At 38.8% G+C, this 13,365-nt stretch overlaps 1 protein-coding gene across 1 annotated transcript; it reads left to right on the plus strand.

The window, feature by feature from the left end:
* The first annotated feature begins 3,241 nt into the window (after positions 1-3,241).
* Positions 3,242-11,133, plus strand: RGS4 (regulator of G protein signaling 4). The gene is made up of 6 exons (XM_063627189.1): positions 3,242-3,364; positions 3,626-3,902; positions 6,740-6,844; positions 7,149-7,210; positions 7,803-7,969; positions 8,663-11,133. Exons 1-6 carry the CDS (start codon positions 3,307-3,309, stop codon positions 8,900-8,902), a joined length of 909 nt encoding a protein of 302 aa, XP_063483259.1. The 5' UTR covers positions 3,242-3,306; the 3' UTR covers positions 8,903-11,133.
* Positions 11,134-13,365: the final 2,232 nt, after the last annotated feature.

Genomic DNA, 13,365 nt, shown 5'->3' on the forward strand with positions numbered 1-13,365 from the left:
ACCAATAATCTATTGATGACATTGAGGACTTACTATATAATAATAAATATATATATAATCGAAGAAGCAGGAATCAAACTGCTAATTCTGCTAACTGGTCTCCCTGCTTCCACACTCTGCCGACTCATCTCAGTCTTTCTTTCACAAGAGTCAGAATGATCAGATGAGGCCCCTCCTCTGCTTCTGTTTCTTCCTTGGATTTCCACTGCACTCTGATAAAGTCCAGCCTCTTGACCACAGCCTACAAATCCTTGGAAGATCTATCATTTACCTTTCCATCTCCTTTTATGCTACTTTCATCTTGTTCTCAATTCTCTAGCTATGCTGGCCCCTTCTTGTACTTTCCCGTTTTTTTAATTTTTAAAATTTGTGTATATTTATGGGTTATAAGTGAAATCTTTTTAGATGCATAGGTTGTATAGTGGTGAAATCAGGGCTTTTAGGGTATTCATCACCTGAATGATGTACATTGTACCCCTTAAGTAATTTCTCACCATCCACTGACTTCTTGCCCCCTCATCCTTCTGAGGCTCCATTGTCCATCATTCCACACTCTACATCTATGTGTACACATTATTTAGCTCCTACTTGTAAGTGATAACATGCAATATTTGTCTTTCTGTGTCTGACTTGTTTTACTTATGATAATGGCCCACAATTCTATCTAGGTTGCTGCAAAAGGTATGATATCATTCTTTATTATGGCTATGTTCTTTCCCAATTTAGATAAAGAACACTCGCACTTGCTCTTACTTCTATTTGGAATACTAATTCCTAGGCTTCTTGCATTGCTTTCTCCTTCTCACCCATCAAATCTCATTTTAGATACCACCTCTTCAAAGAGGACTTTCCTGACCACCTTGGCTAAATTAGCCCTTCACCATCTTATTACTCTCTAGCACATCACCTGCCCATTTTATTCATGGTACAGGCCAAAATCTGGAATCACCTGATTTGTTTATTTTCTGACTCCTTCTACTGAGATGAAGACTCTACTAGAGTGGAGATTTTGTCTGCTTGTATCAGGTACTGTTTCAAACAGCACCTGATACAGAGTAGGTGGTCAAAAGATATTTCTTAAACAAATGAATAAATAAAAAGTAGATCTTTTGAGAGTAAAGCTCTTCCACACTGCCAGAGTCATTCAGGAATGACAAATCATAGAATAACGGAATTTGATGCTTTGTGCATATCAGAGAAAGAAGGTGGAAGGTTGTCAAGGTATCATGATGTACCAGTCCTCGCCTCCTCAAACACAATCTGCAAGTCCCACAGTGAAAAAATAAGTTAACTCATGTGAAGTGTTTTACACTTTTTTAAAAGTCTTAAAACTCCTAAGAAAGCAAGATTTAATAGTCAAAGAAGTGAGTAAACACGAAATGCCTGAACAGAGTAATGAGCTAAGCACAAAGTTAGAGACCCTGTTTTAATATGGAACGAGCATATTGAGGTCTGCAGCAGCTCCTGCTTTCAAGGAGCAAGAACAAATTGGGCAAGTGAACACACCTTGAATAAAATGTGTAAAGTTAATTTTGGGTTATGTTCCATACTGTGTATAATAGAATGATAAAAATTATTTGACTAGCACTTTGTAGTTTAGAAATATCTCTATTTACATAGTTTATCTCATTTGATAAGACTGTTGAGTGATAGGATGGCATGGTGGACAATCCACATAACTGAGTATCGAGACACCTGTATCTGGACCCAGCTCTGTTAGCAAGAAGCTGTAACCTCAGCAAGTCACTTTCTCTTTCTGGGTCTCTATTTCCTTTTTGGTGAAATGAGAGTGTTAGGTTAGATTGCCTTTAAAGTCCCATTTTGTCTTTAAAGTGCCATCTATTGCAGTGATTTATATTTAACTCATGACAAATCAGGCTTCTGTTATTCTAAGTGCAAGACATTAAGTTTTATTGTGGAATTTCAGGCATCAGTAAATCTTTTTGGGTACTCACTTATGTTCCTAAAATCAATCTGTTTGAGTGATCACTCTTTTAGGTGCCCAGGTAAACAAAGAAGGCCATGGTCTTTCTTTGAGTGACCTTCTTTCTCTTTTAATTAGTCTGACCTCTTTAATGTCAGTTCTGACTGATTCATTTCCCTGGTCCATCTTCCTTGGTCTGAGGGCCTCCCTAGTTTCACATTGCACTGCAGTTCCTTCCACACCACCACCAAGGATGGCTGTCAACATTCATTTGCTCTATGTTATAATTCAAGGAAAAGCTGCCCAGTAGCTAATCTAATAAATGCCCTCTTATGGGCGGCTAGAGACTTTATCCTACAATTTAAATGCATCTTCTGTAGATTATAGTCCCTCCACCATTTTACATTTGTCTGCTGTCTCCTTGCTCTGCTAATCATGGAACATGTTGGTAGTGGGGGCAGTGTGGGATGTTCAAGGGCACGTATTGGGTAGGGCCACATATGGGCATTGCTTTGTGCCATTCTTTCTATATTTTTGGTATTTTGCATCTCACTGGAACCCAACTATTTTTCATCTCTTCCACCTAAACTATTTGATGCCTCTGTGCCTTATATATGAAGTATAGCTCACTGTAGCCTATGATCAGGAACCTATCTGCTTTCAAAATGAAAGCTCTTTTGGTCAGATCTAGCAATTAATTCCCTTCTTCCACTTATAGCTTTCCTCTGTAACTCTGGTGTAGGTATTTGGTATATGACTATACCATGTGAAACACCTGAATGACTCTGTCCATGCAGGCATTTCAGTTGATGATATTGTGTGTAAAAGATACTGATTGTCCAGGTGTTCAGAAACACCTATAAGGCTTAATATTCTTACAATTAGTTTGAAGGCTGGTGATATGCAAAGCAAACTACATATTTTTTTGCCTGCTCTCTCTCTTTCTCTCTATATCTCTCTTTCTTTATCTTTAGAAATATCAGTTTGGAGACTTAGAATTACGTAAGACATAAACCCATCTGATATAAGAAGTGCTGTGTATATTTGCTCATCTACTCCCTCCTTTGGTCCTCGAGCTGCCGGTTTAGACTTTTTACAGGACGCAGGCATGTAAAGGAGAAACTGTCAGTGCTAGGTTGAATTCTGTTGTTACCAAGATTTCTAGAAAAGTATCTCTCAGTCAGGTTGATTGCAGATATAGCAAATCTATTTTTCCTAGGGTAGTTTCTCTATGCTGCCGGGCTTATAACTGTCTGTCATCCAGCTATTTCTCTCCACCTTCTTGTTTGCATAACAACTAAGGCAACTTCTGCAAATCACTGCGTGGAGACGATGATCCTGCCAGCTCCCTTTTGGAAATCGTGAGGATCAGATCTTGGACCATGTATAATATGATGCTTCTAATCCAAAAGAGGAAGGACATTGGGAGTCAGCTCCTAAGTAAGCTCCAGAATTCCTGCTGGTACTTTTCCTTCCAGGAAGCAACTTCCTTGATATTTTTTTTTTTACAGACATATGAATAAAAACTATATTTTTTCAGCATTGTACACTTTTTTTCCTTTTCTAGAAATTCTAAACCTCTGACATTGGTAGAGACATTGAATACATTTTTTCCCATATCCCTACTTTTCAGAAGGATTTTCTCTGCTCGTTCACTTAACATTGCTGATGCGTCAGTCTTTTCTTCCTCATCTCTTTCAGGGGCTGGAGAGGCAGAGGGAGACAGAGGAGCTGGTACTGCAGAGCTGTCGTCTGATTGGCTGGACGGTCGTAGCTGGGCTATAAAAGAGACCCCTACAGGCTTAGGAGGAAGACGCTCAGAGGATTCTGACAATATCTTTACCGGAGAAGAGGCAAAGTACGCTCAAAGCCGAAGCCACAGCTCCTCCTGCCGCATTTCTTTCCTGCTTGCGAATTCCAAGCTGTTAAATAAGATGTGCAAAGGGCTTGCAGGTCTGCCGGCTTCTTGCTTGAGGAGGTAAGATTGCTTTCAGCCATTAACCATATTAAACTTTTGGCTAGACTTTCTCAGTTATTTACATGTTGTACTTACTAACCTAGTTCTGTGCAATTAGAAACAGTGTGGTCAGGAGAGCACGACTTTCTAACTTTCCTCCAAGACTAGCTAGATATTGTGACTTAAGACATGTGCTCCCCAAATTTCAGTCCTTATGTGTTGTTTTATGTAACCTTAGTTTTGAGAACTCTTCTGTTCTTTAAGCCAGGTCTAAGCAAGCTAGTTTTAATTAAGAAGCGAGATGAGGTTTGAGGCTATGTATAGTGATCTGTAATATCTCCATCTGTGATTACTACTGTTATTTGAGAATCCCTGGAGTACATAGAAGCCTGGCTCTGGGCTTTCTGATTGTATGCTACCCCAGAATGAGGTTTGGCTCCATCATCAGAAAGGCATAGTGCCTTTCTGTGTGGTGGTGCAGTATCTTTCACTCTCTCTGTTCTTATAAGCAAATGTTACAATGAGATATGAGTTTCAAAGCCAGATCTTCCTTATCTCTCTGCCCCATCTCTAGTTCTTGAAGTGTCTTATATGAGTGTGGTTGAGAAGTATTGATCATTACAAATCAGTTAATAGTTTTGTAGAAGATCTCATCTAAAAGACATTAGTTTGTTAATATACTCTCTTGATTTTTAAAAAAACCTTACAGACATACAGCTATTCATTTGTTTTTGGTTTGTTCAAAAAAGGTATAAACAAATGCATTCAGAGAATGATCGTATATTAGCCAGTTGAAAATTAAACACAAAATGAGTGCATATTACATTACTTAATCTTGCAGTTAAAGGTAAAAAGCCAATCTAAAGGTATACTACCTGCTTTCTTATCGCGTTGCAAGTAGAAATTACCACAATTTTATTTTGGAAATAATCTCAGAAAACATAATTTTTATGTACTATTAAAACATTTACTTTTCAAATATTCTGTCATTCGGGAGTATGGAAGTATCGATGGCTTCTTTAAAATGAAGCAGGAGGGTCTGGCAGAGAGTATCTATGAAATAAGTTCCTCTGATCTTCAAGCTTAATTTTCTGAAAGGAGTGGAGCAAATTACTTCAAGCTTCAGTTAACTTACATATAAAATGAACCATACAAAAATACAAGAGTGTCAGGAGAAAGTTATCCTCTGGTAAATATTTTGCAAAACAGATAAAAGATAATATTGGAGCTCTGTCCTCAAAGAGTTAAGCAGCTAATCTAAGGAGGTAAACTCTATGTCAGCAGGATGAACTGCTCTTCCCTTTCCTCATCAGTAAATTGCAAATCATCTAGTCCAACATCTTTACCACCAGTGCCTGAGGCTCCAGAGGAGCCATCGCCTGCTCAAGGTCACATAGATGGTGGGGTAGTTAGGACCAAATCTAGATTTCCTGACTCCAATAACTTCTGAAGTCATTTTGGTTTTTATTTTTATGGTTTTATTATAAGAATACTTGCTAAGCACACTTACCCCATGCATTGATCAATAACTCTAGGATCTCAGGTGGACCCAGCATATAGAAATATGAATTCATTTCTATTTGTACTTCATGATATACTTACATTATCACCTTGGAATCACCCTAACATTCAGGATTATGTCTTGTTATAATCAAAAAGGATGCTGCATCCCCTGAACAGTCATCAGTCAGAGAAGCAGAAGAGGGAAAGTAATCTTGTGAGGAAGAGAAAATACTATTTAAGGGGCAGTCAGAGAACATAATGGAATTCAAACTTTCTGGGAAAGCCTACATACATAAATGTATTAGTGGCCATCCTAAATGTCTTTATATCTTTGAGGCTTTATTTTCCCCACTCCAAATAGACACATTTAGTTATTCATTTCTTTTAAAATGGTATTTCTCTTTTTAAATTATTTCTTGGCCTTCTTAATGAAAAGAGATGCAAGCAAAAGGATATTTAATAAAAAGTAAGAGAGTTGAGCTTAAGGCTTATTAAAAGACCCCCTTTTTCTAGTTAGTCAGGAGCCCTATTGTGCCCTGGCTACCTATTAAATGGTGGCAATAAGCTGGAAGCTCAGTGATGACTCTAGCCTGCTTCTCCTAATAGCTGTTAAGCCTCAAATACCCTTTAGAGTGTGTATGTCCTTTAAAGTAGCTATTAAAAAGGAAAACAGCAGCAGCAGATATTGTCTAGAAAGAAGCCCCACGGAGCTGAGGTTTTAGCTTGGGCATTTGCTTTCGCAGTCCCATGTTCCATTTCCCTCTGCTGGAGCTGCGCACCTCAGTGTATTCTGCCTTATACCTCACAGCAGGAACTGTTTGGCCCCCCACATATATGGCTGGAACTGAATAGACTTTTACTTTCCCGAGGTGCTTCCACAGTTCCCTCTGCCAGCAGGGGTACAGATGGAAATAGCAATCATCTGCCACAAGGGGGCGTGCAGCAAGGATGTGCATCTTTTGCCGCTACTGCTTTCCGATTCCTAAAAATTACTCAGAGATCACCCATGTTTTCAGTGATTCAGACTCTGTTGAAGATACCAAAGGTATTCTGTTGGTCAAAATGACGGGCATATAAAGGCTTCTGAGGTTTCTGAGGTAAACTGAAGGGTCAGAATTCCAGTTGTGGATGAAGGAACTAGTGTTATGACTCTGCCTCAAGGTTTTGTAACAAGTCATAGGGAACCAAATGAGAAATCTTGTTTTCCTCAGAGGTCATGCCAACTCCAACTCCCATTCCCTAAATAAACTGTCTCTGAGCCATAGACTAGTAATGGACTCTTCAAGCTCTACCATTAGGTATCTTTTAAAGAAAGCTGGTTATTACTATTTATTCATTTTTTCTCTTCTGTGCAGTGCAAAAGATATGAAACATCGGCTAGGTTTCCTGCTGCAAAAATCTGATTCCTGTGAACATAATTCTTCCCACAACAAGAAGGACAAAGTGGTTATTTGCCAGAGGTAAGAGAAAAGGCCTTGGTGAAGATCTACTTAGTATTAACTATCCGACGATGGGGATGTTCTGTGAGAAGGAAGTTGTGCTCCTAGTTAAGCCAGATTTGGATCAAGATAGCCTCCATTTTCATGGCGATCATAACTACATTTGAAATTTCTATACATTTAGTGAAAAATTGCCCTCATCAATAACATATTTTGTCATAATGATGAAAAATACAATCTCTGCCTTTATTCAGGATCTTAGATTTCTTGCCCCAATTTTTTACCATGGCATTCCAACTATTCTGTTTCTCTCTATTTTTTCTAGGGTGAGCCAAGAGGAAGTCAAGAAATGGGCTGAATCACTGGAAAACCTGATTAGTCATGAATGTAAGTCTGACGGCAACCTGGGATGAGGTACTCTGGATAAGACAAGTTATATTATGCTGGTCTAATAGAAACTGCAGCAAGGCCTGGCTTCTTTCTGATGCTCAGACTCAGGAGACTCTTTAGGTCTTAAATTCAGTCTGTTTAACATTTTAATATGCCCTAGAGCTTTGTGATATACAATGAAAAGTTTATGCAGGAACCATGTGGAAAACTATCTCTCTCATCACAAGGAAAAAGGGAAGAGAGAAAAAAAGGGAAGAGAGAAAAAAATACCTTCTTGCAAAATCAATCTCAGTTTCTCTTTCCCAAATCGACCTCGGTAATTGATAGCTGCATAGGAATTTCAGAAACAAAATACTTTCTTGAAAGAGGCTTCCAACTTGAGTAAGAATCATTAGGTAGAACTGGGATCCACTAGATATCAAACACAGATTAGGGTTACCTGACTCCAATTGACTTGAAAAAGGTGGGGGAAAAACGGATTGCTTGAATCCATGCTTTATCCCCCAAGTACCTCAGCTTTATGTGAAATGGCATATCCAAGAGGCCAGACAGTATGATGACAACTGTGGTCCTTTCTCCTGTATCATAGGTGGGCTGGCAGCTTTCAAAGCTTTCTTGAAGTCTGAATATAGTGAGGAGAATATTGACTTCTGGATCAGCTGTGAAGAGTACAAGAAAATCAAATCACCATCTAAACTAAGTCCCAAGGCCAAAAAGATCTATAATGAATTCATCTCAGTCCAGGCAACCAAAGAGGTAGGTTTTTTATGGATACATAAAAATTGTACATATTTATGGAGTATGTGTGATATTTTGATACATGCATAAAATGTGTTAACGATCAAATCAGGGCAATTGCTATACACATATCTTAAACATTTATTATTTCTATGCATTGAGAACATTCCAAATCTCCTCTTCTAGCTATTTTAAAATATACAATAAACTATTGATAACTACATCACCCTAATGTGCTATCAAACACTAGAACCTATTCCCTCTACCCAACTTTCTATCTATTCCTTCTACCCATTAGCCAACCTGACCAGAAAGGTAAGCTTTTATGGCAGAGAACTCTCTGGATCGTAGTGAAGGTTCCTAGAATAGTGGAGCTGACTATCATAATCTTGACAACCCCAAATAAATCAGTTTTTTAAAAATCTCTTTTATCCATGTGGCTTACCATAACCTCCCTTCATGAATTTTTCTGATGAATCTCCCCAATTTGTTAGAACAGAAGATCTTGCCCTGCTCTCTCTAAAGCAGAAAGGTTCATTCTGAACCTTTCATACTCTCTCACATGTGCCAAGGAGGAGCCTAATGTCACTTTTGTTTTTTGCTTCTGAAATACAGAGGGTGCACTGCCACTTACAAGTCACTACAAAGCATACAGGCTTGCATCCTCAACAGGGATATAGGTCTAATGAAGCCTTGGCCTTTGCCCCTCAGGTGAACCTGGATTCTTGCACCAGGGAAGAGACAAGCCGGAACATGCTAGAGCCTACAATAACCTGCTTTGATGAGGCCCAGAAGAAGATTTTCAACCTGATGGAGAAGGATTCCTACCGCCGCTTCCTCAAGTCTCGATTCTATCTTGATTTGGTCAACCCTTCCAGCTGTGGGGCAGAGAAGCAGAAAGGAGCCAAGAGTTCAGCAGACTGTGCTTCCCTGGTCCCTCAGTGTGCCTAATTCTCACCTGAAGGCAGAGGGATGAAATGCCAAGACTCTATGCTCTGAAAAACCTGAGGCCAAATATTGATCTGTATTAAGCTCCAGTGCTTTATCCACATTGTAGCCTAATATTCATGCTGCCTGCCATGTGTGAGTCACTTCTACTCATAAACTAGATATAGCTTTTGGTGTTTGAGTGTTCATCAGGGTGGGACCCCATTCCAGTCCAATTTTCCTAAGTTTCTTTGAGGGTTCCATGGGAGCAAATATCTAAATAATGGCCTGGTAGGTCTGTATTTTCAAAGATTGTTGGCAGTTTCCTCCTCCCAACAGTTTTACCTTGGGATGGTTGGTTAGTGCATGTCACATGACACCCACATGCACATGTATTCTGTTGGCCAGCACGTTCTCCAGACTCTAGATGTTTAGATGAGGTTGATCTATGATATGTGCTTGTGTGTATGTCTATGTATATATATTATATATACATTGAACACACATACATTATTTCTGTATATAGATGTCTGTGTATACATATGTATGTGTGAGTGTATGTATACACACACACACACACACACTTTTGCAAGAGTGATGGGAAAGACCCTAGGTGCTCATAACTAGAGTATGTGTATGTACTTACATGCGTGTTTTGATCTCTGTTCTTTCATACTACATTTGAACAGGGCAAAATGAACTAACTGCCATGTAGGCTAAGAAAGAAATGCTAACCTGTGGAAAGTTGGTTTTGTAAAATTCCATGGATCTTGCTGGAGAAGCATCCAAGGAACTTCATGCTTGATTTGACCACTGGCAGCCTCCACCTTGAGCACTATTCTAAGGAGCAAATACCTTAGCTCCCTTGAGCTGGTTTTCACTGATGGCACTTTTGAGCTCCTAAGCTGCCAGCCTTCTCTTATTTTCCTGGGTGCTCAGGGCATGCTTATTAGCAGCTGAGTTGGTATGGAGTTGGCAGACAGGATGTTCAACTGAATGAAGAAATGCAGCTAAGGCCTTGCCAGAAACACCTGCCATAAGTTACTGGCTGAGTGAGGGCATAGAAGTTAAAGGTTACTGTTTTTATCCTCTATCCTTTTTTCCTCTCCTGATCAAGGTGCTCTTCTCATTTTTTCCTGAGAACCTTAGCCGTCAGATGAGGCTCCTTAGTTTATTGTGGTTGGTTGTTTTTTCTTTATAATGGCTCTGGGCTATATGCCTATATTTATAAACCAGCAGCAGGGGAAAGATTATATTTTATAAGAGGGAAACAAATTTTCACAATTTGAAAAGCCCACATAAGTTTTCTCTTTTAAGGTAGAATCCTGTTAATTTCATTCCAAACATCAGGGCTAACAGAGACTGGAGGCATTTCTTTTTAGGCTCTGAGACTAAATGAGAGGAAAAGAAAAGAAAAAAAATGATTGTCTAACCAATTGTGAGAATTACTGTTTGAAACTTTTCAAGGCACATTGAAATACTTGAAAACTTCTCATTTATGTTATTTATGATGTTATTTTGTATGTGTTATTATTATTATATTGTTTTATAAATGGTGGTACAGGATATCACCTGAATTATTAATGAATGCCCAGGAAGTAATTTTCTTCTCATTCTCCTAAAACTACTGCCTTTGAAAGTACACACACACGCGTCCACATACACTGCATTCGTTGCTGCAGGATAAATTACATGCATGAGCACCTTTCTGGCTTTTAAGCCAATATAATGGGCTGCAAAATGAAGACACCAGAGTGTATGCATACAAATCTCACTGTATTAAAGATGTAGGTTTTCTAATTGTACCCTTCTTGTCTCTCCAGCAATCTTGCCCTTAATATCCCTGGAGTTCCTCATCAGTGTCATTTTCCGTTATACACAGTTCCACAATTTTGTCTCTAGTTGACTTCAAATGTGTAACTTTATTGGTCTTGCCCTATTATGATTGTCATGACTTTCAGATTGTATCTGAACTCACAGACTGCTGTCTTACCAATAGGTCTAGAAGGTCATTCTGAATGAGAAGTAAATTATTTTATGTAATACATTTTTGAGTGTGTTTTTCAGTTGTATTTCCCTGTTATTTCATCACCATTTCCAATGGTGAGCTTGCCTGCTCATGCTCCCTGGACAGAATACTCCTTCCTTTTGCATGCCTGTTTCTATCATGTGCTTGACAGGCCTCAAAGCTGATGCTTCCAGTGAAACACACGCATCTTAATAACAAGGGTAAATAAACGCTCCATACAAAACTATTTGCTTGGAAACACATTAATGATCCAGAGACATGCTATGAGAAACATCAGGGTGTAGGGTGACTTTAGAAAAATACTCATACTGAGTCTTTAATCCCTCCTGTGCCAGTGAACTCTGGGAAAGAAAGCACAAACTGAATATTGTTTATTCTTTAATTCATGCCACTGCTCTGCTTGGCTCTACTCATAGAACCAAGGCAATCTTAGCTTCAGAGACTGCTAAACAGATTAAGTGATTTGCTTGCAGATTCTCAATCAATTTTCAAGGGATAGAGTTCGCCTTCCAGAGCCATTCTTTTATTTCCAGTTACCTGCCTGTTTGAGAGATGGTAGAGCAGTGGGAAATTGAGAGAGTTGAAAGGAGCTATAGATTCTTACCCAAACTTCAAAATCCTTCCCTCCCTTTTGTTAATTCTCTTTCCTGGAAAAGAGGTCATAGAACGTTCACATCCTCAGTAATAGGCCCTGTGCTGTGTCTATTGTGTCATGAGACTCCCATTTCCTGACCTTTCTTTCCCATTGTAAGAGTAATAGTTACAAGGTGTTAAGGATAGATGATCTGTGACACTTTTGAGTAATAAATCCATTTAAGGATCTGGTAAAAACTATGGACCCAACCGTCTTTTAAGAAAAAAATTCAGAGAGGAATCTAAATTTTGTGTGTTTTGAGGGGAAACTCTCAGAATCTCCCCTCAAAACACACAAAACTATCATTCTTCTCTTATACTATAGATGTGTCAGACTCTCACTGAGACTGTATAGTTGCTGCTCCCTGTATTTGATAATATCTATCAAGAACTGCAGGGTAATTCAAAGTCACTGCTATTAGCAGCAAGTGTGAGCAGTGTTGGTTTCCCCAGTCTCTACGTCCCTCATTCTTTCTTTCTTCTTTATGGTTGTCTATTAAAGAAATAAAAAAAAAAATTGGCTGACCCTTTTTCTGAAGATAATGTATATCAAGGACCACCTTTTGAAAAACACTCGTTATTGCTTGTTCTTAATAATGCACTTAATTCTCACAACAACCTTAAGATATAGATGCCAATCATGAGCATTTCCCCTGAAAATTTTTATAGATGGGGAAACTGAGGCACAGAGAAATAACTTGCCAAGATGCCTCGGGCTGTGTTCTGGCACTCCATGTTAATAATGCTTAGATTTTTAAAGTTGGAAATGTGACTATAGAAGGATGAAAGAGGAAAGGGGAAGGAAAAGAAATAAAAAAGAAGTACCTTGATGGTAAAATCAACTACTTATCAGCCCATGCCAAACATGTGAACAAAAAGAAAAGCATCAGAGCAAAGCCAGTCAGATAAAGTGGCTCATGTAATGAGCCAGACTCAAAAACACATCATAAAAACTAAACTGTGCCATTTATTTAATTCAGAGGCTGAGTTCAAAACATGAATCTGCTTAGGCCATTAAACCACAAGATGACCAATTAAATCATCTGATGTTTTAATATGCATTGCTTTGCTTATCTAGATGTCACATGGAAATATGACATGAGGAAGGAAAATACTGGATTTTCTTCTATTTGTAATATAAATTGAAAAAAAATTGATGAGATGACTTAGAATCCATTCAGAATTAGAATATAGTTTTTTAAAGTTTTGCTGCCCAGCTAGCTCAGTCGATAGAACATGAGACTCTTAAAATTTTGCATGCAAAGAGATTATTGGGAGATTTCAGATCAGGAATTATTCTATTTTTAAGGCACACAAATGGAGGCAAACAATGCCTAGAGAGAGAACTAGGTTTCCAAAGGAGACTTAAAATTGAACAGTAGGGCTGGGTGCAGTGGCTCACACCTGTGATCCCATCACTGGGCACAGTGGCTCACACTTGTAATCCCATCCTACTTGGGAGGCCTAGGCAGGTGGATCACTTGAGGTCAGGAGTTTGAGACCAGCCTGGCCAACATGATGAAACCCTGTCTCTACTAAAAATACAAAAATTAGCTGGGTGGTAGTGGGGCACACCTGTAATCCCAGCAACACGTGTGGCTGAGGCAGGAGAATTGCTTGAGCCTGGGAGGCAGAGGTTGCAGTGAGCCGAGATCATGCCACTGCACTCCAGCCTAGGAGACAGAGTGAGACTCCCTCTCAAATGTGTATATATATATATATATATATATATATATATATATATATATATACACACACACACACACACACCACACACACCACACACACACACATACATATACATATATATATATATATAAAAAAC

Source organism: Symphalangus syndactylus, chromosome 12 (assembly GCF_028878055.3).
Source record: "Symphalangus syndactylus isolate Jambi chromosome 12, NHGRI_mSymSyn1-v2.1_pri, whole genome shotgun sequence".
NCBI lineage: Eukaryota > Metazoa > Chordata > Mammalia > Primates > Hylobatidae > Symphalangus > Symphalangus syndactylus.